This window comes from Ambystoma mexicanum, chromosome 1p, assembly GCF_040938575.1.
Source record: "Ambystoma mexicanum isolate Mex_15411 chromosome 1p, UKY_AmexF1_1, whole genome shotgun sequence".
Lineage (NCBI taxonomy): Eukaryota > Metazoa > Chordata > Amphibia > Caudata > Ambystomatidae > Ambystoma > Ambystoma mexicanum.
This window is the reverse complement of record NC_090921.1, coordinates 521,453,134-521,476,877: the sequence shown is the minus strand read 5'-3', so window position 1 is coordinate 521,476,877 and position 23,744 is coordinate 521,453,134. Positions and strand designations below refer to the sequence as shown.

Sequence of the window (23,744 nt, the reverse complement as noted above, 5' to 3'; positions counted from 1 at the left end):
TTTTGCAATGGCTTTCCCAGCTGTCTACCCAGTAACAACTGGGGACAGCCATTTCCACTTTGGAAACAGTGGGTTGCATATATTTGCTTATATCCATGCAATTCTTTACCCATCAGCTATACCTTTTGATGCTACAGAATGTGCTATTAGGGTAAGCATTGCTACGTCAGACGATGCTCTGCCAGGGCACAGATTCAGGGTCTGCAATTTGAAGTAATTTGCCTGGGGTGTCCCTTTGACACCTCACTGATACCTGAAAAACACTCCAGCTATATCTCCACTGCCTGTAGCCCTTTCTTCCCTTGCTTTCTCTCCTACGCTTATAGCGAATTGGTCCACTTTTCCCATCTTTTCTGACCACGAATTCCTTACTGCAATTCAGAGGCTAATATCCGCTTCACCACTTGATCTTATCCCTCTTGCTCTTCTTAAAGATTTTATTAGATCTATCTGCTGCCTTCGATACTGTTGACCACGCCACCCTGATCTCCCAGCCATCATATGCGGGCCTGTCGGGCCAGGTTCTGACTTGGTTCTCTTCTTTCCTGGCAGACCAATCTCAGTCTGTCCTCTCCCCTTTCTGCTCTAAGCCTGCTCCTTTATTCTGTGGCGTCCCGCAGGCCTCTGTTCTTTCGTCCACACTATTAAACATTTACATCAGGCTACAGGGTTGGACTGGGGCAACAAATAGAACCGGACACCCAAAGAAAAGTGGCCTACCCCTCGCCTCAAAAAAGTGGCCCACCCCTCACCTAAAAAAAAAGTGGCCCTCAAACCATCATCTGTGAATTGCGTCAATTCACGACTTTACAGGTGAAGGTCATGATGGGTGGCTCTGGTCTCGTGCTGTGTGCCATGCTGCTGCAGAGCTTCTTGTTGCATGTGGGTAGTAGCCTGCACGTGTGATGTGCTGCCAAGTAATATTTTGGGATAAGATGGTGGGTGGTCGACTGCATGTAAGGGTTGCTGTGGGGCTTGGCGGAGGTGGGTTCAGCGGCATTCGGAGTGTGAGCGAGTCCGATGGTGGCAGTATGTGCTACAAGCACATTTTGAGTCGTTTGCGCGGTGGATGGGCAGCAGAGGCCAGCAGGCGCGTTGTGTGCTCTGATGCTGGCTTTGCAGCGGCATTCAGAGCGCGGCGACTGCCCATTGCCATGCTAACCCTCAACCCAGTTCTTGCTGCTCCCTGCCCAAAACACCTTCTCATGGGAACTCTTTGAGCTCTCTTTAATCAAGCCTTACCATCAAACTTTGCACTTGTCGTGCATGCTTTAGTTTTTTCAAAGCAGGCACAAAGTGTTATAGATACAGGCATGCTTTAGAGAGGTAAATACAAAGCATCGAAAAACAATTCACTCTCTTCGTGGGACTGTCCAAATTTCCAGATGTAAAAGTAGCCATTATTAAGAAAAAGTGGAGGCGAGCAAGTGAAGTAAGCGCTGCTATTCTTATGTATTAGTTTGGCACCGTGGTCATGCAAAGAGTCTTTTCCACAGATATAATTTGAGAGCATAGCGTGAAGTACCGGTCAGCTCGTAATTTCAAGAGCTTGTTTACATTCCCCACCATGGAGTGGCCGAGGTGGAGTCTGGAGGTCCATCACTAACTTAAGATGGACGGGCTGGGCGTTAGGTGTGGCACACATATAATCTGACAATGAAAGCAGACCAAGCGAGCTAAGGGTAAGTAACCCCCCAATAACTGTTATACTTCACCACCACCCACTTCCAGACCAAATCCAAAATGCAGAAGCGACCGACAACTAGGAATGACACAGAGGACCACAACACGGGAAATCATACACACGCCAAAAAATAAAAGAAATGTAACAATAAAAACGTGATTCGTATTTTGGGCAACTCCGAGAGTCCACCAGCAAGCACTTTGGATAAATAAACACTATGCATGTTTTCTTGTAAAAGCACGCTGGTGGCACTGAAGCCCTCAGCTAACCACATGCCCCACACTTGCACAAGTTCTGTGATCCTGGGTTATTCCCCTTATAAAGCTTACAGGTGCTTAATAAATAATATGCATACAAGCTGCCATTTGAAAGAGACTAACCACTATCTATGAAAGTAGCTGGCCTGATTTACAAACACATTTTCCAATGGGAAAACCCAGTTGAAACAAGCTTGGTAAATCATGTCTTCATTTGTGGTAAAGGTGTAGCATGATCTTAGTGACTACAAGACAGGTTTGTTCATTAACATATTGGTGATTTATATAGTGCTTAATGATATATACTATTCAAAGCGCTATAATAACCGTTCTCGCTGTTATTAACCAGTTGCTATCACCCAGTTTGACCAGCAGTTAACCCACTAAACTGTCTTTAGGACTCACTTATTATTTGCCTTCATTCAAAATAAAAAAGAAGGCACAGCAGCAGAGCAAAGTTTGGAGGACAGATGTACTTACCGACTGGTTCAGCTTCTGCCGCTGGCTGTCGGCAGTCAATTCCTGTAGGTTGGCTTTGGCTGCAATCTCTTCCTCCAGGTCGCAGTCTCTGCCCCTGATTTCCAGTCATATGTCTCTCGGTTGCAGGTGTGCCGATCGTAGTTTGCAGACTCTGCCCCTTTTTGCATTCAAGGCCTCTAGTTTCCAGGTTTGCAGTCTATCCTTGTGGGCTGCAGCTCTGCGCCCGGGAGGATCTGGCTCTGTGGTCGCTTGTGTATTTTCCTGTGGACAGATTTCTCCCAAGCTCTGCCTTTCCTCGATCCTTCTCTCTCCGAACCCTGCCGTCTCCTTCCTCGCAAACTCTCGCCCCCTCCTCCTCGGGTCCTCTCTGTTGGTGTCAGTGCTTTAAGTGGGGTAAAAAATTGAGGGGGGGCCCTCGTTTGGGGGCGTGGCTTCCATTGCGGGCGTGGCCTAAAAGTGCACAAATCATAGTAAGGTGCGCAAACAAATATATAAATATATTTGAGCATTTATGTATTTGTTTGCGTACTACTATGGTTTGTGATTTTTCAAGCCTTCTTTTATATACATAGCAATGTTACATATTTCTATGTTTATAAAAGGTGGCTTGAAAAGTGCACAAACCATAGTAAAGTACTCACACTTGTGTGCTTACCTTACTATGGGTTTGTGTACTTTTCAAGCTGCCTTTTATAAACATAGACATTTGTAACATATGTCTATGTTTATAAAAGACGGCTTGAAACGTAGCCATCTTTTATAAAGCGTTGATGACGGACAAAACCCAAGGTGGCTTTGTCCGTCGACAAAGCTTTATAAAAGATGCCTTGAATTGTATACGATTCAAGCCGTCTGTTATAAACATAGAAATATGTCTACGTTTATAAAAGATGGCTTAAACGTACACAGTTGAAGGAATCTTTTATAAAGCCTTGCCAAAGCAGAAAGGCGCCTCGGGCTCAGTGATCAGAGCAGAGATCACTGAGCCCGAGGTGTCTTTCACCCTCTGGGAACCCGCGGGCTCCGTGATCTAATCTGCAGATTAGATCACGGAGCCCGCGGGTTCCCAGAGGGTCAGTCAGTGACCTGGCGAGGGAAAACTAAGGGACTCTAGCTTCCTCTGATGGCCCCTCAGATGAGGGGTCATCAGAGAAAGTTACAGTGACTGACGGAAGTGCCAGCCAGTCACAGCAACGCTGTGCCTGGCTGGCACTTCTGTCAGCTTGCCTGACGTTAAAGTGGCGGGCGCATCTCCCGTCACGGCTGCGGCCGCGGCGGGATAATGCGTCCTGCCATGGCGTGGTGAGGCCGGGGGCCCCGGCAGGGCCCCGGCTCAGCCCCACTTTTTGGAGACTGCCGGGGCCCGGCCCCGGCAGGCCCCGGCCCACTTAAAGCACTGGTTGGTGTCCTTCCCTACCCCTCTTTGTCGTGTGCTCCCTGTTCTGTCTGTCTGATCAACTCTCTCTCTCTCTCTCTCTCTCTTTCTATATCCCTCTCTCTCCTACCAGACTGTTGAAAGCCCCCTCTCTCTGAAGCCTGTTTTGCTGTCAGTCTTTCTCTTTCGTGCCCACCTCCTGCCACTGACTGAGCAGAGCCGACGGGCAGGCACTATGGGCCATGGCCCCAACCTTAACTTTGCAAGTGAAGTGTTACTTTTTTTTTTTAAAACACGTTTTGTAAAAAAGTAACACTTCACTTACAAAGTGCACCTGGTGGCTGGCGCCATGGTGTCTCGTGCTGACTCGCTGCCTGCAGGCCCTGCAGCCAGCCCTGAGTCGGCGCTCGACACCATGGCGCACTATTAAACCGGCCCAGGCGTGGGCTTCAAACCGGCCCCTCGCCCGCCTCCAAGTGTTTTCGGATCAGCCATGTGCCGAAAGGCCGATGGGCCAATACAACCCTGTCAGGCTACTTCTCTGCCTCATCCACTCTCCTGGCTTTCAGTATTACTCTTATGCTGATGACACGCAGATCTTCGTTCGCCCTGATCGTGCTAGGCCTGACACTGCTGCACGGCTCAGGGGCTGCCTTGAAGACTTGGGCTCTTGGATGGCCGCAAATTGGTTGAAATTAAATGGTGAAAAGACAGAGGTTCCTGTTGTTGGTACCTCCAGCCCTCTGTCTTTCTGGACACCAGACTTCTGGCCGACCACTCTTGGACCTTTTCCACTCTGGCCTCTTCTGTTAAGGATCTAGGCGTAAACATGTCCTGTTCTCTGTCTATGTGTGATCAGATCGCCTCAGTTTGCAAATCTGGCCATTTTTAACTCATCGTTTTACAGAAAGTTCTCCCATTTATCCCTGTGCAATTTCAGGCACCTGTGGTGCCCGCTCTTGTGCTGCCAACATTGATTACTGCAATGCGCTCTATTTTCAGCCAGGTCCTTCAGAATGCTGCAGCCAGGTCTGTTATTCACTGTTTATTGCTCACGTATTTCCCCTTCTCCGACAGCTCCACTGGCTCCCGGTCTAGAAGCGTGTTCTTTTCAAATCGGTCTGCATTGTACACAGAGCTTTATATAAATGTGGGGCAGAATATCTGCAGACTAAATTTTCCCCTTATATCCCTCTGCGATCACTTCGCTTACAGTCTGTTCTGCTGATCCAAATTCCTCGGGTCAGACCTTCTCACATGGGTAGCCGTGGCTTTTTGGTTGCGGCCAGGGCTTGGAATTCTCTTCCAGTCTCCCTGCGTGCCACATCTGATCATCTTCTCTTTTTTTGTTGTTTAGCTCGTTCTGTTGGTGAGCGCCATGATGCCTTAGGGTGAACGTGTGCTATATAAATTCTTCTAACATAACATAGCAGGCTTACATGGGTTATGCTACAAAGCCGCTGGAGATGCCCCCTGAACTAGCAACTGACGAAGCCAACCACACGCCACATCATAACCACTCCATTACCATGCTGGAAGGTACCCATACAAATGTGAATTTTGTCTTTAAATCCTATCATGTTTTTGGCCATGGTCATTGGCCCAATCTGTTTAAAATTTCACAATTTGCTTTGATTTTAACACTAGTTCCCAAAAACATTCCTTGGGGGAGAATGGGAAGAGGAACCACACAAAGTTGCCCTGCTACACACCGTTTATCATGATAGCCTCTTCCTTGCCATGTTAAGTGTTACTCCCTCGCCACCCTCCCTCGTGAAGGTTTGATCTAATAGTTGCAAACCTTGATTGTGCTTGTAGTTAAAAAAGGTGTTTGGGTCTGTTTTGAAGATTACCTTTCCTTCAAAGCCATCACATTTGACTATTAGTTTTCTGCTGACACCAGGGCACATTATGTGAGTACTGGTTCCCGTCTTCCCATATGATGGTCACCGACAGCAGACCTAGCATCCCACTGTTGGCTGCCAGCCACATGTCAGTCACCCTCCCCCCCAAAACCCCTATATAGAACTCCTTGCAGTCTTCCATGCAGCTGCCAAAGAGACAGCAACATGCATGTGGCGGTCTGTATGTCCATGAAAACCGGTGGACATCAATGTAGTAATGAAAGCACCAATAAAACCTGGGTAGACCATAGGGTGATTAATCCTCTCAATTGCTGCAGGAGTTGGGGAAACAGGTCATAGTAGCTGAGATTCTGTCTGGTGGTTTAAATGAGACTAATTTGCCAATTTCGCTCGATTGACTTTGGACTCAATCAAGACAATGAAATTATATATTTTTTTTAATTTACTGGTTAACTTTCATGGATTTACAAAAAGAAAAAATAGGAACTGTATGTATACACAACAAAATTGGTAATAAGTTTAGGTAATGTGAAATACAGTATGTATATCTAACACATAACCAAAAGATAGACTTATATTTGGGCTTCACCTTTTTAACAACCCCCTTAACCATGAATGGGTATATTTATGGGAAACAAGCACATTACAAAAATTTATTACACTGCAGGACATAATTAAGAGACCCTATAAGAATGACAAGACCCCAATTGACAGGCATACTACAGGCACCATAACCTGGGCATTTGTCCATTAGCTATGCGGTTTGTATCCAACATTACTCATTTTGTCAGCCCCTTCCGTTTCCCCTCCAGTAAGGTGCTGCATGAGACATTTCCTTTGGTTTGGCATAACAAAGCCGCAGATTTATTTTTACATATACATAACTACTGCAAACAGGTATTAAAAATTAGTTCCAAAAGGTGTGGCGACTGCTCCTCGTCCTGCTTCCCCCTTTACCTTCATGTTGATTGCAGGCACAACTCCCCCAAGGCCTTCGAGTCTGAGAAACCGCCTGCCCCTGCAGGTCTTTGTGGACTGGGGGAGCGCCGTTTGTTGGGGGGAAGTTGAGCCCCAATTGCTACCGCCAGACACCCCCGCCGTTTAGGCTCCCAGGAGGCGCTGTCTAGAATGGGCGAAGCCCCTTCCGGTTTAGCAATGGCTCATTCGGAGTCTTTGTCTTATCATAGGTTGCCACAACCCGCCTGTCCATCCTGCGACAACGACGTCCAGGCTCTGTCATAACTGTAGGGTGGGAGGGTGGGAAAACGAAGTCCTCCACTTTTGGCGGGCGCCCGGCTGCTGGAAGAGCTGCAAGTGCTCCTGCGCCGGGCGCCCACGTTTTTTTGCCCCAAGCCCCACCTCCTTCCTTTGTTGCCCTTCGCGTGCTTTCCAGGGCTCATGGCGCCCTTTCCTTTGGCTCCTTTGCCGCCCTCTCCTCTGCCCCTGTGGGGGGAGGGGCGAGAGAGCGTAAAGGAGGAAGGCCCGTGCCCCGGTTATCGGGGTGCCTCCTCCATTCGCTGCGCTCCCCGTTCGTCACCTTCATTTTAGATGTATGCAGTAGCCCTACCGGCACAATACAGACCAATAAAGCACCACATATTCAAGATAAGGCATCAGAGTTTGCCATTTATTTAATAATTGTGTTCTTTGCACAATTGGCAACATATTGGTATTCTTGCAACACGTGGTAATAAGACATATGTACAACAATGTGGAGCATATTTAAAAATTAGGCACTAAGAATTTATAGAAATTCGCAACTAAAAATGATTCTAAAATACATGAAATACATTCAACATGAATGCGCTTTCCTGATAATTATGGTTTTCGACATAATTAACAATGTATCAGTATTTCTATAACACGTGTTATAACACCGGCTTGCAGTCTTGCCTTTCACACACATGTTTTGGGCAGCATTGCATGCATTTTACTCTACCATACGCAATGATAGCCGAGAACATGGCGCTCATAAAAATCAAGTAATACAGGGCAATGAACACTGTAAAGGGACTACAATAGTTACTATAGCTACAAGCAACACAGCGCGAACTACGGAATTTCTAAAAGCCGATGCCGAGAGACCAAGATCGACATTTTACGGTAAGTCCCTAGCATTCTAAGGACAGATAAAACATAGGTAATTGGGAAGATATACTCATTAAGAGAGGATCGCATGCTGCTACACACCAATTAGATCGGGCACTTCAATTTAAAATGATATGAAAATGCAAAATTACCATTTTAAATTGGAAAAACGTAACGGACGTAAACTTTTAAAGCATGCAATAATTGGCATTTTTTAAAGTGGCAACACAAAAGAAAGCTTTAAAGCATGTAAGATTTGGAATTTTTTAAAGCGCCAACACAAAAGAAACTTTTTAGGATAGAGACAAATCTATATGAACACGCAGTGTATATTTTGTGGGATCATTTATCTCTAAGCACCAGAGTTAAGTTTACATAAGGCTCTAATTCACATTGTAAAACATCACAAATAACTATGAAATTTGGGGTGACACATCTATGCTTGATTTAGTCTACTTTGAAATAAGGAACTAAATGAAATCATTTGTTCACAGAAGGGATTTATCCCACTAGATGAAGATACAGTTTGAACCAACCATGTATGTTATCATTTAGAGGTAAGGTACTTGAATATACCTTTCAGAGGTTCTTCGCCCTGTAATTTGTTAATGTGCCACACAATAATAATGATGTATTTTGAAAGATGAAAATTGACTTTTGAGGGGACATAATAAATACTGCCAACCGGGATAAGTAAATCATATGGCAATATCGCACAAATAAAATGGCCTGAGGAGATACACCCAATTCAAAAAGAATATATGTTTAGTTTAAGAGATTACGGTCATATAATGTGCTGTGCAAATAATGTATGCACACTTACATTTGTGCTTGTTTTTTCTTTCCCCTAATTTTCCCTATCTCTACAATTTCTCTCCCTTCACCCTCCTTCCCAATACCCCTCCTGTTTTATCTGGCATTTATTTTTGAAATATTATTTTTGAAATACTAACTAAATTCAATCAACTGTTACACTTTTAACTAACCAAACTTGATATGGTTGTGAAAATGGGTTAATAATTTATGACTGATCTGTGCATCACACCTGCGGGTGTGTGTAATGTTTGTACAGGACTAAATTGGCCCTGATTTGAAATATACACATGCTGTGTCGAAACACGTGTCTCACATAGGGCAAAGACAGCTAATACTCAGTCAATAAATGAACCTTTCATTCAAACTACACTTGTGTGGCGCAGAAATCTTTGTGTAAGGACGTTATTTAGCGAAATTTGGCCGTTCGAAAATTCGGAAACGGCTGAAAAGTTTGACCAAATCACGTATTTGGTGCTGAGGGTTGCGGGGGTGTCCCCGCACCCTTGCTCACTATATTGTGAGCAGGGGCTGTGGGGTGTCCACGCAGCCATCCCAAAAAAAAGGGCTGCAGGAGTTGCAGGGGTGTCCCCCGCAGTTGACCCAAAAAATAAAAAAAAATAAAGATTCTGTGGCACCGGTTCCAGGCGTTTCAGGGACACAAGGTAAGTAGGGGTCTGGGGGTATGGGCAGGGGTGTGGGTGGGGGTTTGGGCAGGGATTTGGCCAAGTCAGAAATGTTCAGGGGAGAAAAGACCGAAGGTTATTTCGAAAAAATTATCTTCAGTCTTTTCTCCCTCAAACATTTCTAATTCAGTCTTTCAACCTCGATCCAACAAAACAATATTTGGTGGCGGGTCCTAAGGAGTGTCTGACACCACCTAAGAATCAAGTATTAAGGAACCTTGAAAAGACTTGTGGCCTATGTAACCTAACATTAGCTGTCAGCTTTTCGTACCTTTCACAGAAAAGAGCCAAATCTATTTAAAATGTGCTGAATATAATCAACCATCTTAAAAATGACTAAAATAAAAATCTTTAAACATATTGACAAAATGAAAATAAGTGAATACAGGCTCCATTCAGTTATCCATTTTATTCATTAATTCTAATAGCACGACTTCAATGTTACAGATATGAATGCATTCTCTGTACTATACTAGCTACAGAGCATTACAAAGCTAACAACCATACCTCCACATGTATGAGCATTTTGATGGGATTCTTAACGTGGGATGACAGTGACATCTACTGTCCAACTACAGTACTGCCACTCCTCTTTTCATTGACTTTAGTGAGCAGGAACTTGTGCTGGCCAATTGTAAACTGACCTTGATATATCAGGTCACCTTCTCATCTTGGCCATTGACCTGCTGATGGTACAGGGTATCTTTGAACTGTGTATACCTTTGTGTGTTAGGAAAGTCTTCATTTCCCTGGAGAATAGCCATACTCCTTTATCTCCAAAGATTTGCTTTCATAGTCCTTCCATTTAGAAAATGTCTGAGCGTTGCAGTAACACTGTTAGTGGTGATATTGGGGATGAACAGACAGTGAAGCCCTTGTGAGAGGAACTGGACAATTACACTATCATACTTGTTTTCTGCTTCCATGGTTTCCAAAGGGTCTTTATAATCCAGCCTCACCCTTTCCCATGGAACCAATGGGACATATTTTTTCTCGAGCGCTGCTTGCCTAATCTCTTGACACTGGACTGACATTTGTGTCGGTGATCCTTTGTAATTTCTATGTATGAGTGCATTTGTGGTTACCAGCAGTGACAGAAGTGTACCAAAAAAGTAGTGGAACTGTGACTCCGGCGGTGGACAGAGTAGGAACGAAACGAGCAATGTACCACACATTTGTCAAGGGTTGCAGTTATGCTGGTTGACATCCAATTGAGTTGAAATAGATTTCAATTTATCTGTAACGGAAATTCGGTGGTACAGTGGTGACGTGTGCTTTAACTTCATAGAGAACAGTTCTGGAATGGTGAAAATGGTTCTAAAAACTAGTGGAGCTGTTAACAGTAAAAAATGAAAAGTAGTGGAACACCGCTCCTGACCGTTCCCGCTCACTTCGACCACTGGCTACCAGTGTGACAAATCAACTTCTGTGGCACCAGTGGTCCAGGGATGAATATTGGTTTCCAAACCATCAATCAGCCCCATAACCTCTAGTACACCAGAAGGGATCTGAACAGATTGGAAACACAAGTAAATTATAAACCTCCTTGTCCAATTTTGGTAACGTGGACAGAACGGCAGGCTTATCTCTGCAAGGTCGTGGATCTTTGGTTAGTTGCAACACAGCAAAAATACAATTATTACCCAACGATAAAAGGGACTGTTCAGTCAAGGTTGTTTACAAATATCTACTTTATTATTATTACAACAGACAGTTCTAGCACACTACAAAATACAGCCCACCTTGTAAAGGAACACAGAGGACAGACAGCTTCATGAAGGAAAGGGATGCACTCTGGGTACTGACAGGAGGGTAGTCGGTAAAGCAATCAGTCTTAACTGTTCAAGGTTATTTGGTTTCAGCACCAAGGGAGCAAGGGGTCATAAATGTCATTCACTAGGGGCCTTTGGGGAAGGACCAGGTGGACAGAACCACAATGTACCCGGTTCTTGAGGTGATCTTGATGCTCTGTTGAGCATCAGCGTTTAGTCAATTCCAGGATGCTTTGCGGCTCCTGCAACAGAGTTCAAGGCTGGAGACAGCTGCAGGTATTAGGCGACAGGCAGTTCGGCAAGCGAGGCTGGATGGATGGCTGCATTCTGGCCTACAGTGTGGCTCAGGGGTCAAGAATCATTGACTCTGGGCTGGTTGGCGATTCTGGAATGCTGGATGAGGCGTCTTCTACAGCTTTAGTGATTGCAGCATGACAACAGTCAGTGGTACAGCCAGTGGCGCTTCGAGGGCTCAACTGCCTCAAGAATTTCCTTAAAAGAAGGATGCTGGTTGATGCTTTTTGTGGCACTCCTCCTAGCTTCTTCGCAGGGCTTGTTTCCTCCTTTAAGGCGGATCGTCCAAAGCTGAGGAGAAAGTTTGCAGGCAACTGCCTTGTCCTTTGTTTACCTAGGAAGCTTGCTGGCAGAACCTAGCAGGGCCTGCTGTGTGCTGGCTAGGTACCGGTTCTGGAGCTGCTGGGCGGGTCCTCTTAGGTCAGTATCTCCCTCTGTTCCCTGGGAGATGTTTAGGGGAGGGATCTTGCTTCCCACTTGGCAATCTTGGCCTTCCTTCACTGGCAAAAGCTGTAAGGTAGACTGTACCTTCAGCCAGGGTCCAAATGAGTGCTTCTTCTTACTCCTTTCGAAGTCGTCGGATGATCTCTCAAAAGAGGGCCTCAATCCTCTTTTAAAGCCAATTGGGCCCCAGTGATTGCTGCATGCTAAGCGTACCTTAATGGACCAATCCTGGGTCCCCACCAACAATCTTCTGTTATGCGTGAAGTCATAACCAGAGTGCTTTGCAATAGGAAAGGTAAGGGGTGAGAACATGTACTACTAAGGCCTACCCATCTTCCTGTCTGTTGTGGATCAAAGCGTCTCTCTGGTTAATTGAGCTCTCTGTGGCTCCTGATCAAAACTCAGGTCTCCCTTGGAGTTTGTGGTGAGAACAGACTTTCTGTATCCATCAAATCACATACTTCTTCCCTCTGAAAGGGGGTCCCCTTGCAGGGATTGCCTACTGTAAACATTTGTCCCAGAGATGACATTCACTGCCCTTCATACAGAGGGGTGGGAGCTAGCTTCAAGCTGACACATTGCATATCAAAAAGGTGTTGGGGTTTCCTGCCCTTTGTTAGTTCTGTGACCAGGCCTCTTCGCAGGCCTGCTACAATTAACTCTCATCAGTATGCGCTACCACCACACAGAACTAAAATGGGCAGGGCAGATCCATGGAGCCTTTTATAATTCATTAGGCTGGCCATGGCAGGTGGAAGGTGTTGCCTTCCTCCTTCCTTAGATGCTTTCATGTACTCCTGGCTGTCACATTCCAGCTAAATGTGACAATGGAGGACCGGGCCTATAGAATGTGTCCCCCCAGAGTACACTTGACTATGTGTTTGTTGTGCAGCAAGCATAGGGAAATGTGTGCGAATTAGCCCCACACATTTTCCGAGGTTGGTTTGCCATCCTTCCATTCCTTACAAAAAATTCAAAAAAAGCCCAGGGTAGCGCACACTCCCTGTATGGATGGTCGAATTACTCACAACCAGTACGCTTCATGAGCTATTTTAATGAGAGTACTGCAAAAATAGCCATGGTGATCTGGGGGTGCATGCTTGATGATGAAATGGTACTCTCTCCACTGAAGAGTATGGAATTCATGATTGATGATTCAGGAGCACCCTGACTGCAGGTTTGAAGGGCTAACCGAAGTGACTTTTCATCTGCCCAGCTCGTTACAATACACTCTGCTGCTTTCTTGAGTGTCTCATCTTCCGTCATGGAAGCAGTCAAGTCCAGTCCGATTCAGAGAGGACCTGTAGGCATTGAACACAGGCATCCGTTAATGATGCAATTAAGTATTCAACTTGCAAGAATGAGGTGGAGGAAAAATCCTCTATAACAAACGAGACACGCATATTCTTCTATGCCAGGACATGTTATATTGTCAACATGTTCTGTTGTAGCTTGGTCGGAAATCCAGGCTCGTCTTGGTGTGGCTGATTCGGTGCCCTAGGTCTCAGCCTTTGAAACAGTGGTTTGTGGTAGATGAGTAGAGGAAACTTGTTCTCGATAACAGGATAGTTCCTTTCAGAACTAGACATTATTTTGAAGCCAAAAGCAATTATGTTCTCTGTGTTGAGTTTCTTGAGGATAATCGTGGCTTCTATACCATAGACACCCACATCCTCCATGACGGAGGTGGCAAGTTTAGGGTTAAATCATTTTTTTCCCTTTGATATGACACTCTTAAATGAGGATTTGTGGTGTGGCAGGTACAATGGCTTTGAGGAGATTTGATTTAGGTTTTATGCCTTATGAGTCTAAGCCGGATGCCAGGTAGTCTCTTTGAATTTGACATTTTTCTTTCTGTAACCCTATTCCAGCTGTTTGGAGTCTGTGGAATTCTGTTTTTAATGTGCCTTTGTAGCTTTATTTTGTTTGCCCATAGATCAGTACATGATTAAAGTAAGCCACATTCCATACACTTGAAATTGTGAACCCATCATTCTTTGAGACACTGATATAGTGACATGCATGTATATTTGAAGGTTCTGAAATGGGTCAAGGATATGGGTCAAGGATGTGGACCTCCCATGGAGTTTTATTTGATGATAGGCTTCTCAAGGACGAGCTCTGATAGGCTCGGAAAGGGCTGTTTGTCATAATGTCCTTGTTTAGACTCTTTAGGGCCACACACAAATTTAGTTTGTTCAATGAGGGATTTTTAATAAGTTGTATGGAGCTATCAAACCAACCCATTCATTCTCTTTTATGGACTAGAATGCACCTTCATTTTTCAGACCCAAATATCTGGACAGACTCAAAGAATATGGCAAAGTACTACTTTAGTGTCAGCTCAAATAAAGTAGGGTAATCTGGAAACCATACAAAATGCAGCTTTCTTTGTATACCTCAAAGGGTGTCAGCAATTTCTTTTTGTATTTGGATATTTATTGAAAAATATATTTCACATGACATTCAAAAACATTACACATATTTTAAAAATACAATACAACCCTAACCACCACCTCCCTCACAGGTATAGTGAACAATTCAATTATTTATCATTCTAAGATAACTCCCTCAATTCCTTCAGAGAGAGGAAGCCATTTAATCTCAATACAGCATAACTCTTAATATTAAAGACATTGGATGTATAGATTCCATTTACAACTCCAGAAACCTCTCCCAAATGTCTTCATAAAGGTTGCCTTTCTTATTCCTGTACATGATCACACTCTCCATTGAAGACATTCGCTGTAAATCCTCCAGCCATCCTGAGGCAGAAGACATTTGTTCACTTTTTCATTCTCGTATTATAATTTTCTTTGCAGATAATGATTCCCTGAGGAACCAACACCTCTGCGAGTATGACAAATCTGCTTTTAAATCCTCCTCCCCCAGGACAGTGGTTGTAAAATCATAATCCATGTCTAGCATCAATACTTTGTTCATAGTCAATGTGACTTCTTTCCAGAATACCTTCAACCCTCTGCACTCCCACATGATATGCATCGAATGATCCCACTCTGTGCTTGCATCTCCAACACACCTCAGAATCTAGCAAACTCCTTTCATGGCGTTTCTGCGGTGTCCGGTACACTCTGTACAAAATGTTGACCTGCCTTGCCTTTCTCCTAGGTTTAATGATGTCAAATTCACATTTCTGCACAAATTGTCCCATCTACACACGCTCATTTCTGAGCCTATGACTTCTGACCATTTGTCGAGTACATTCCCATTAACTTCTTTGTATTTAGGCTGGTGTTTATAGACCCTTGAAGCAAAATGACCTTCTAATTTTAATTCTTTCAACCAATCTGTCCAATCATTGCTTTCTTCTGGTATTCTCTCACCAGCTGCCCTCTTTAATCTCCAATATTCTGCATATGCAGCGATCCTCCAGACCCCTTTCAGCAGTTAAACATTTAAAAGTGATTAATTAATGTTCAATCTGTAAACAGATCACATAGCCACTGGATACCGCTCAGAAACCAATTTGGCCAGAACAGCGTTTGCCCTTCTAACGTAATCTCAGGGTTTAGCCAGAAAGATGATTTTTTGGAACAGAAGACATCTTCTTTGGTCAACTTCACAAGACTACCCCAACACTCCCTCACGAAGTTTGTCGGTGCATATGACTTGCATCCACTTGCATCTTCAGAAGTCAGCAGTGCCCTTGGTGACAGTGGTGTACGCCTACTCGTCTCTGCTTGTGTCAAAACATCCATTGAATCTTCAATGAAAGGAAGCAAGTGTCTTGCCGCAATGGCTAGATGGTAGTTTGTTAAATCTGGGACTCCCAAACCCCCTTTCTCAGTCGATGACTGTAGCTTCCATAACTTCAGACGTGGTTGTTTTCCATCCCACAAGAAAGACTGTAACATACTCCCTATCTTCTTCATGTCCTCCTTCATTACTTTCATGGGGACCATACTCATGATGTAAATAATAGGTGGAGCAGTAGTCATCTTAATTGTGTTCACTCTCCCCCAAAGCCTCAGCTCCAGTTTGTTCCATCTACGCAAATCATCCTTCAGATTCTCAATTATACTACTCAAATTTACATCCATCATGCGATCCACATCCTTTGTTAGCCAAATGCCAAAATATCGCATTATTTCTGGGCACCAACTGAAACCACAATTACTCAGCTGTTGACTGGAACATGCTTCTGAAGCTGTCATAGCTTCTGATTTCATCCAGTTTATTTTATTTTGTGTCCTGAGTGATCATGGAAGGTATTGATTTGTTTCATTGTTGTCGGGACTGACGTGCCCACATTATTGTACCACCAGTAACATGTTGTCTGCATATAGACATAGTTTTTGTGATGCCTCTACAAATTGGAATCCTTTCTGATATTTACAGCTAATGGCTCCATCGCAATGGCAAACAACAATGGTATGAGTGGACAAACTTGTCTCATTCCCCTCTGTAGTTTCAATCCTTCTGAAGACAGTCCATTTTTATTTACCCATTGAATTAGATTTTCTCTCAGCCCAGAACCTTCCAGTGCAGAAACCAGGTAGTTCCATTCTATGCGATCAAACGCTTTCCCTGCACTAATGACAAGACCACCACATCTATTGATATTTTCCGACTTTCATATAACGTTAGGATCAGTTTGCGCATTGTCTCAGATGCATGCCTCCCCTTAATAATGCACGCTTGTTCAGGGTCAATAATCTCAAGGAAAAAGTTCTCTCTCTTTGCGAATTTCTTATTCTCAGTGTTAATGAGGCTTATTGGTCTGTAGCTGCTCAAGTTCATTGGGGGCTTCTTTTTTTCTCACTCTTTTAACGCAATACATTTGGATGCAGCCTTTTTTGTTTAGTGTGAAACCTGTTGGAGATGCTTGTCCGGGACACTTTCTACCATTTGGAGGACCATAATTATGTCTCTCGCAGAGTAAAAAAAAAGCCTAGGGTGCTCCTAAAAGTCCCAGATTCCCTAACTATTATATTACCTTACATTATGCATAACAACAAGATGCATGCCTGTGTCAAACAGTGACTACCTCCAGGTGACTTTATCACAAAGGCTCTTCTGGGGTGTGTCTAAGTTTTGTAAGTAGTACAGCCTTCTGAGCAGCCATGAAATAACCATCCCTGGCTTTTAGACTCATACTGTATTTTGGCATTTGGTGTCCTGCATTTACAATTTGTACAAGAATAGAAAATGACATGTGGAAAAAACCTGTGGCCTTACATAACACGATTATAGATATTGGTTACAGCATACGAGTGTGACTGAAGAAATTATATATGGGGAGGTGAGGAACAGCCAGAAAACAAACGACAGAATGGGGCCACTATGAAGACAGTGGGTTTGATGGAGGCAAGCATCATCACAGCAGAGTCCTTAGAAAAGTGCATAATGTGAAAGGGTGAGAAGGAGAGCAATCGGGGAGTGGGCAGGGATAGATTGAGGATTGTGGAGCCACCTCACTGGTTGTCAGCCGCAGCCAGCTGCAGCCAGCCGTAGCCAGCCGCAGACAGCCGCAGACAGCCTCTAGAATGTGCTGGTGCATGGGAGTCTGAGGAGACATACGGCTGGTTATGTCCCTTCCTTCTTTAATCACCCATTGGGAGACCCACACCATCAAAAACAGAACGTTTGTCATTGTTCACCCCCATCCCTTACTCTTGGGTACTCTCCTGTGTGTGATCATCCCACAACACATTATTTGGCTGCACCTCAAGATTTCCCAACTGTGGCTCATTGCCCAATGAAATCAACCCTTGCTTGGTGTTGGATATTGATAACCAAAACCATCCAAACTCAAAGAAGCACAATGCATTTAAGTGCAGTCTATAAATTTCAAAACTATAGAAACATAGTAAACAGAAAGACCCATCAAACAATACAATTTCACGTGATGTCTGTTGGTGACCCAGACTGAATGTGGCAAATGTTGTTGCACCTTGAATCAGTACAATTTGGCCATCTTCATACAAAGCTACTTGGTTTGTCTTCGTTCTGCCATATTGAGTCGCTGCCCCTCCCAATGTCTCAGCAGTAGAGTTATGGTTTCCCCTCTGTGTAGTGCTGCAAATCCGATATGGATACCATGGCATGTAGCCTTTGATGTAACAGGTTACCTCTTCAAGTGCTGAGATTTCAATGCTTTCCTATGGAAATCAGAACGCTTAGATATATCCTAACAGTTAGACAAGGGCCCGGAGCCCAGGAATGAGCCTTGATCTGTGATATACCAGAACAGAGTTTTGTTACAATAGAACCTTGGACAGGCCCTATTGGGGAAAGTTTGCGTTGGTCCAGATTGAGATCATGGTTTTTACTTTTCTGACTTTGCTCTCTTTCTTCCTCATTTTTTCACCCACTCATTGCTCCCTTCCCCACCACGCCCTCTCTTCCGCATCTCTTCTCTTCTCCCCGTTTCAGGATACTATGGTGAGGGTCTGAATGCCATCATTGTCTTTGCCGCCTGCTGCCTCCCGGACAGCAACTGTGCCGACTACCACTACATCATGGAGAATCTTTTCCTGTAAGTGGGCGCATGCTGCGCCTTTAGAGACGCGTGCCGTGCCATGCGTTTGGAAAGCTACACCACTAGGGAGCAGGTTTGAAATGCAGCGGACTAAGCAAGGGATTATCATATTGAATGACCTCAAAATGAGTATGCAATGTGGCAATGCTGTGGTTTGAGCAGGAGGAGTGCGGCTGTGCCCAGAGAGAGCCCTGCCGGCAGCTACTATAAAATGGCCACTACTGTACACACCAGTCGTGAGTTTTCCAATTGCATAGCATGGCGAAATCCAAATGAAGATGCAAGGGTATTTGTTGAGGTAAAGGATGCACAGCCCTCTTTTTTGAAATGTGGAAAATATTTTCACTGTTCTGAATTTGCAATCAGGGAGAAGGCGCTGAGGATCTGTGTCACCCAGGAAGAGGAGGACGTGAGTGGCATTGTGACAAGACCACAGGGCCAACAGAAGATGTGTGGGGGGCCATTTCAGAATGCCATTTGGGGGCTCTGTTGCCTATATCTGGGGAAACCTGCCTGTCTATGTTAACAAAAATGTATTGATCGGGCAGGGTTCGAAATTGAGGGGAGCTGGAGTTATTTAGCTCCTGCTTGTAGACTAGAAGATCCTGGTTAGCTTGACACCAACAGCTACTAGGAGCTAGGTTTGGCTCCCGAGGCCAACTGGTGCCAAACAAACACACCTATGGGAATATGACACTGTGCATTTGGGACATCTATAAATAAAGATTAGGACACATCTGTTTGACATTTAAAGCATAAGGGATCATAAATAATGGATACAATTATATCTTTCCATTTCATGAGGAAGATAGATTTGCGGAACGCTATGTACTAGCTTCTCGTTCCCCTGTAGTACCTCCTGGTCACTGGTTAATACTGGAGACCAAGGAGCTGCTTTTTGCTCCTGCTTATCCAATCTTAATTTCGAGCCCTGCCGTTTCATTTTTTGCGTTTCTAATCCTAAAGTCCAGAGGAACAATGGTAAATACGAATTTGGGGCACACTCACCTTTAGTTGGTGCACGTTTGTCTTCCAGGTGCACATACCTGATCATACAACCAATATAAGGTGTAGTGCAACGAAGCAGGTAAAGGACTTCTATTGGGAGAGGCAGCTGTGCAGTACATATATATGATATGATATAAGTTATTTATAATGTGCCTGTACACAAATGTTTCTAGGTGCGACATGACAAGGGAGGGAAGACAGAGGGGGGACAAAACAAATGATCTCACTAGGTTTTGTGTTATTCAGATTGTGCAAGTACGATAATGCAAAGTGCGGGGGGAGGTATAATGGGGAAGGGCCAGGGAGAGGGAAGGGGGAAGTGCAATCAGGGCAGCATTGCTCTGAGCATGTGCAGCCAGGGCAGTGCAGCTCTGGGTAAGTACAAGGAGGCTGGGGACTGCAGGATTAGAGTTACAGCCCCTAAGTGTGGGAGCGACTGGTCATGGAGGAGCCTGGTACCCAGTGAGACTCTGAGGGTAGCCAGGCAACCAGTCAGCGCAGCAGACAGGTCAGTCAGCAGGGGAGAGGGAGTGAAATGTAAGGAAGGCATGGTATCAAAGTAAGACAGACACATGTGATCACAGTTCAAGGGTGTTTATTAAACTGTAAAATGGGTGAGAAAAACACCTAATCTAAACCTAAATCTAAGATGGGAGCAAGCTACTACCATCAAATAATAATAATGCCAACCAAGTGGAGTCTAGTCAAATAAAAGCCCCTATACTAAGACACCTATTGCCAATCCTTACCGCTATGTTACTAAAGAGTGTGAGACAATGTTCACAAGAAGAGAAAGAAGTGTTCGCCAAATGATAAGTCAGGATGTTATGCCGGGGGTCTCACTTCCCCATGTTTTTAGCACAAGACAAGGTGGGACTCTCGAGCACAGCACACTCCTGGCATTCTCCGGCACAAGGTTCCAGTTCCTTTTCTCTATATCAGGGCCTTCTGTGCCAAGTCTCTTCTCATGTAAAGTGTCTTGCTTCAGAAGGCTTGATACTTCAAAACAACAAAACAAAAGTTCCTTCCATTATCTTTTGCGTCAGGTGATTACCCTTCACTCATGGATCCCCCTCAGCCGGGCTCCGATCCTTCTCTCAGTAGTCAGTCTCCCTCAGTCGGCCTCAGGCCAACTGGAGCACTTGCCAATTCAAACAGAGACTTGCCTTGCTGGGTCACTCTGTTTGCACTCGGCAAGCCTGTTTTTCACAAATTCACAGTTAGCATGGCGTTTCCCTCAGCCGGGCGCAAACGCCTATTTCACAATGTCAAAACTTCAGCAATGAGTTAAGGAGCTTCGATTGACCCTTGTATGATCACCTTAACTCTCTATTCCGGCCTTCCCTATGGCCTCTTGGCAGTTTTCTTTCTTCCCAATATTTAATAGTCTCTTTGCTCGTAAGAGGGGTACCAGCCGTAGGTATTCGACTGGACACCCACGTGGTGCCGGACCACTCTATCTCTGGTACCAGTGTGTTCACAAAAGACCTCTTGTCCAATTATCATCTTATTGTTGCCACTGCAAGCTTGATCCCAACACAGTTCAGTTGACTATTAGCTTTTTCCGACTCACCGGCTGTGCTGAACTCATTGGCGGTTCCTTTGCAGCAGGAGTCAAGGACGGTATCACAATGGCAACCTCGTCTCCATGCCCTAGCTATCAGTGCAGGACGGTGCCATGTACTGCTGACATCCGTCACACCATAGAACAGCTGCGATTCCCAATCTTATGTTTCTTTTATCAGAGGTTTCGCGGGTCTGGGTTGAAAGGGGAAAGGGCAACTCCCTCCTTGATGTCCTTTCATGTCTCACGGCCTTCTCCGTTCAAACCTCCGCCCTGGAATAGCTGTTTCCTCGTGTATTCAGCCTTGCTCAGAGTGTGCTCTTGGGAAAGGGTAGTCAGGTGTGGGTAGTTGTTGGTAATTGCCTGACTCTGCCTGATCCTTGTGTTGGGACATGTCAGGTAAACGGCTTGGGTATTAGTCTGTTGTTGTTCACGCTGTGAGAAAATGTTTGTGTTGGAAAAGGGCGGTGTACAGTTTCCATGTATCCTACTGGGAAGATGTGAAAAAAGGTGTCATAAGGAAGGCGATACTGCGCCTCAACCTTCGGTGTCCCACTTCCACTCTCTGAGGATCCCCCATCCAGGTGATCCTCCTGCACTGGTACACCCCCAGGAACTGGATCCAATAGCGATGGCTATGTCCTGACCACCTGGATGACAGATCCTGGTGACTAGCGGGTGAGAAATCTGCTGCTTTCTCACAGAAAGCAGAGGTGAAAAGGAAGATCTTGAGTTGCTTCCGGAACTCCAGGTGGTCCGGCTCAAGTTTGAGAGGGGTAGGCAGGCCATTCCAGAGGGAGGCAACTGCAGAAGAGAGAGAACTACCACCACTCTCTGCCTGGGGAAGCGCCTGACCCTCAGAGTTGAGATGCCTGAGGAAAGGGATAAAGAAGGGAGGTGTTTTGGAAGAGAGAGTTTGATGTATTCTGGGCCCCATCCCCAGAAAGCCTTGTGGACGATGCACATGCTCTTGAACTTGATCCTTGCAGCCACCGGGAGCCAGTGGAGAGATTTCAGGGCTGGAGAGATAGGGTCCCTGGGCTTGAGGTCAAGGACAATTCTCGCAGTCCTGTTCTGGATTAGTTGCAGAGGGCGGATAGTAGAGGAAAGCAGATTGAGAAAGAGGCTGTTGCAGTAGTCCAGCCTAGCGAGAACAAGGCTCTGGAGAAAATTGAGAAAAGGAAGACTACCTCTGGTGCAGCTGATAGTGGGCCATCTTGGACAGGTCTGTGATATGAGGGGAGAAGGAAAGAGTGGAGTCAAAGATGACACTAAGGTTTTTTGCCTCACAGGAAGGCGAAAAAAGTGTTCCCAAGGAGGGCGGCTAGAAGGAACGCAGGAGCAGGGGTCCCAATGAGAAGGATCTCACTTTTAGTGGCGTTAAGGTACAGATCGTTAGAGGCGCACCAATCCTGAATCATAGATAGACAGTCTGGAATGAGTGGTGAGGAGGCTGAAGGGAGCCTGAAAGAGAGCTGAGTGTCATTTGCATAACACTGAAAGTTAGAGGAGAAGACTCTTCATCCCAGAGTACAGGAGTCTTGTCTGAGCAAACTCCGTCTAGTGACTTTTTAACTGTGGTCTCTGAAAAACATACCACTTGTAAAGAAAAGCTGCGTTCCATAGAAACAGAATAAAATTGGTCAAAGTTTCATTTGGAAAGCAACTCGTTGTTAGGGAAAAAGGGTACACGGAACTCAGAATCGAAAAAAAGAGAAATGATTGGTGGATGGGAAGTAATTACAAAGCAAAATCACCTGAATCATAATGTGTTACCATGATGAATAAGGGAAGATTCGGGTGTTAGAGCCCCCTTCTCTGGTTCCACACGTGGATATTCGGTGAGAGCAAGGACATCCAGGTGAAGTTCTTCGAGGAGGTGGCAGATGTCAGAGGATTGTTTGACAGCAGAGCGAGAGTTGGGAGTAGCGACGTGCAGCGGGTTGCCACATTTGAAAGACTTCTGTGGTGGGGTACAGGCTTTAAGTAAGCCCTGCGGAGGTGGTAGAGGGGCCCGAGAGTGGGCAGAGGTATTAGAAGGATGTGGCATAGTAGCCAGAGAGGAGGAGGAGGGTGCCAGAGAGGCAGCGGAAGAAGGAGGTGGCATAGTAGCCAGAGAAGGGGAGGATGGTGCCAGAGAGGCAGCGAGAGAAGGAGGTGACAGAGGAGCCAGAGAGGTGCTAGTAGGAGTAGCAGGAGAAGGAAGTTGATAAGACACGGGAGGCGCCTATCGAAAAGGAGGAGATTGGGCTGAGGGCCCTGGACCAAGATGGTGCTATTCAGATAGATATGAATGATGGTCTTGAAGGAGTGGAAGGAGGACAAGAGGACCTCCCACCGAGTGCCACCTTTAATGGAAGAAGAGGAGAAAGGAGAGAGAACAGCGACCCTATGAGGAGTACATAGGTCTGGAGAGGAAACGACAAAGAGGATGTCGGTGAGAGTCTGTCTGGAGGAAGCACTGATGTAGGTATCAGCAATAGGGGGGACTGGGCTGGAGACCACAATGTCCCTCTTGAACTTCTTCCTTCCCGACTTATTACGAGGGATAGGAGATGGAGTAGCAGTAAGAGAAGATGGGGAGACAAAAAGCACAATAGAGGGTGCAAGAAGGAAGTAGGAGGAGGGAGCGAAAATAGAGAGTAGAGATTCACGACCCAGCGCTGCAGAGCGCAGGATGCGCAGAGGTGGGGGATCACACAGTAGGGAACACACAGAGGGAGCAGACAGGTACACTCAACAGTGCAAAGGAACCTCCAGCGGGGTGGGGAGTTAGAAGTGGGAGAGAGCCTAATGTGACTAGTTAGCAGTACCACAGTTTCCACAATGCAAAAGCCCCTACACCACCATGAAAAGCATTGTACTTGGCCAAGAGCCCTGCAGAGGACAATGAGTTCAGTAATGTGGGGGCA

General features: G+C 45.4%; 1 protein-coding gene across 4 annotated transcripts in view; it reads left to right on the top strand.

Moving 5' to 3' along the window:
* Positions 1-23,744, top strand: part of ATCAY (ATCAY kinesin light chain interacting caytaxin) — a 458,353-nt gene that overhangs the window by 248,387 nt on the left and 186,222 nt on the right. For all 4 annotated transcript variants that reach the window (XM_069649408.1, XM_069649407.1, XM_069649411.1 and 1 more), the window contains one exon: positions 18,155-18,257. In XM_069649408.1, the coding sequence (XP_069505509.1) occupies positions 18,155-18,257 (103 nt within the window). The remainder of the gene's footprint in view (positions 1-18,154; positions 18,258-23,744) is intronic.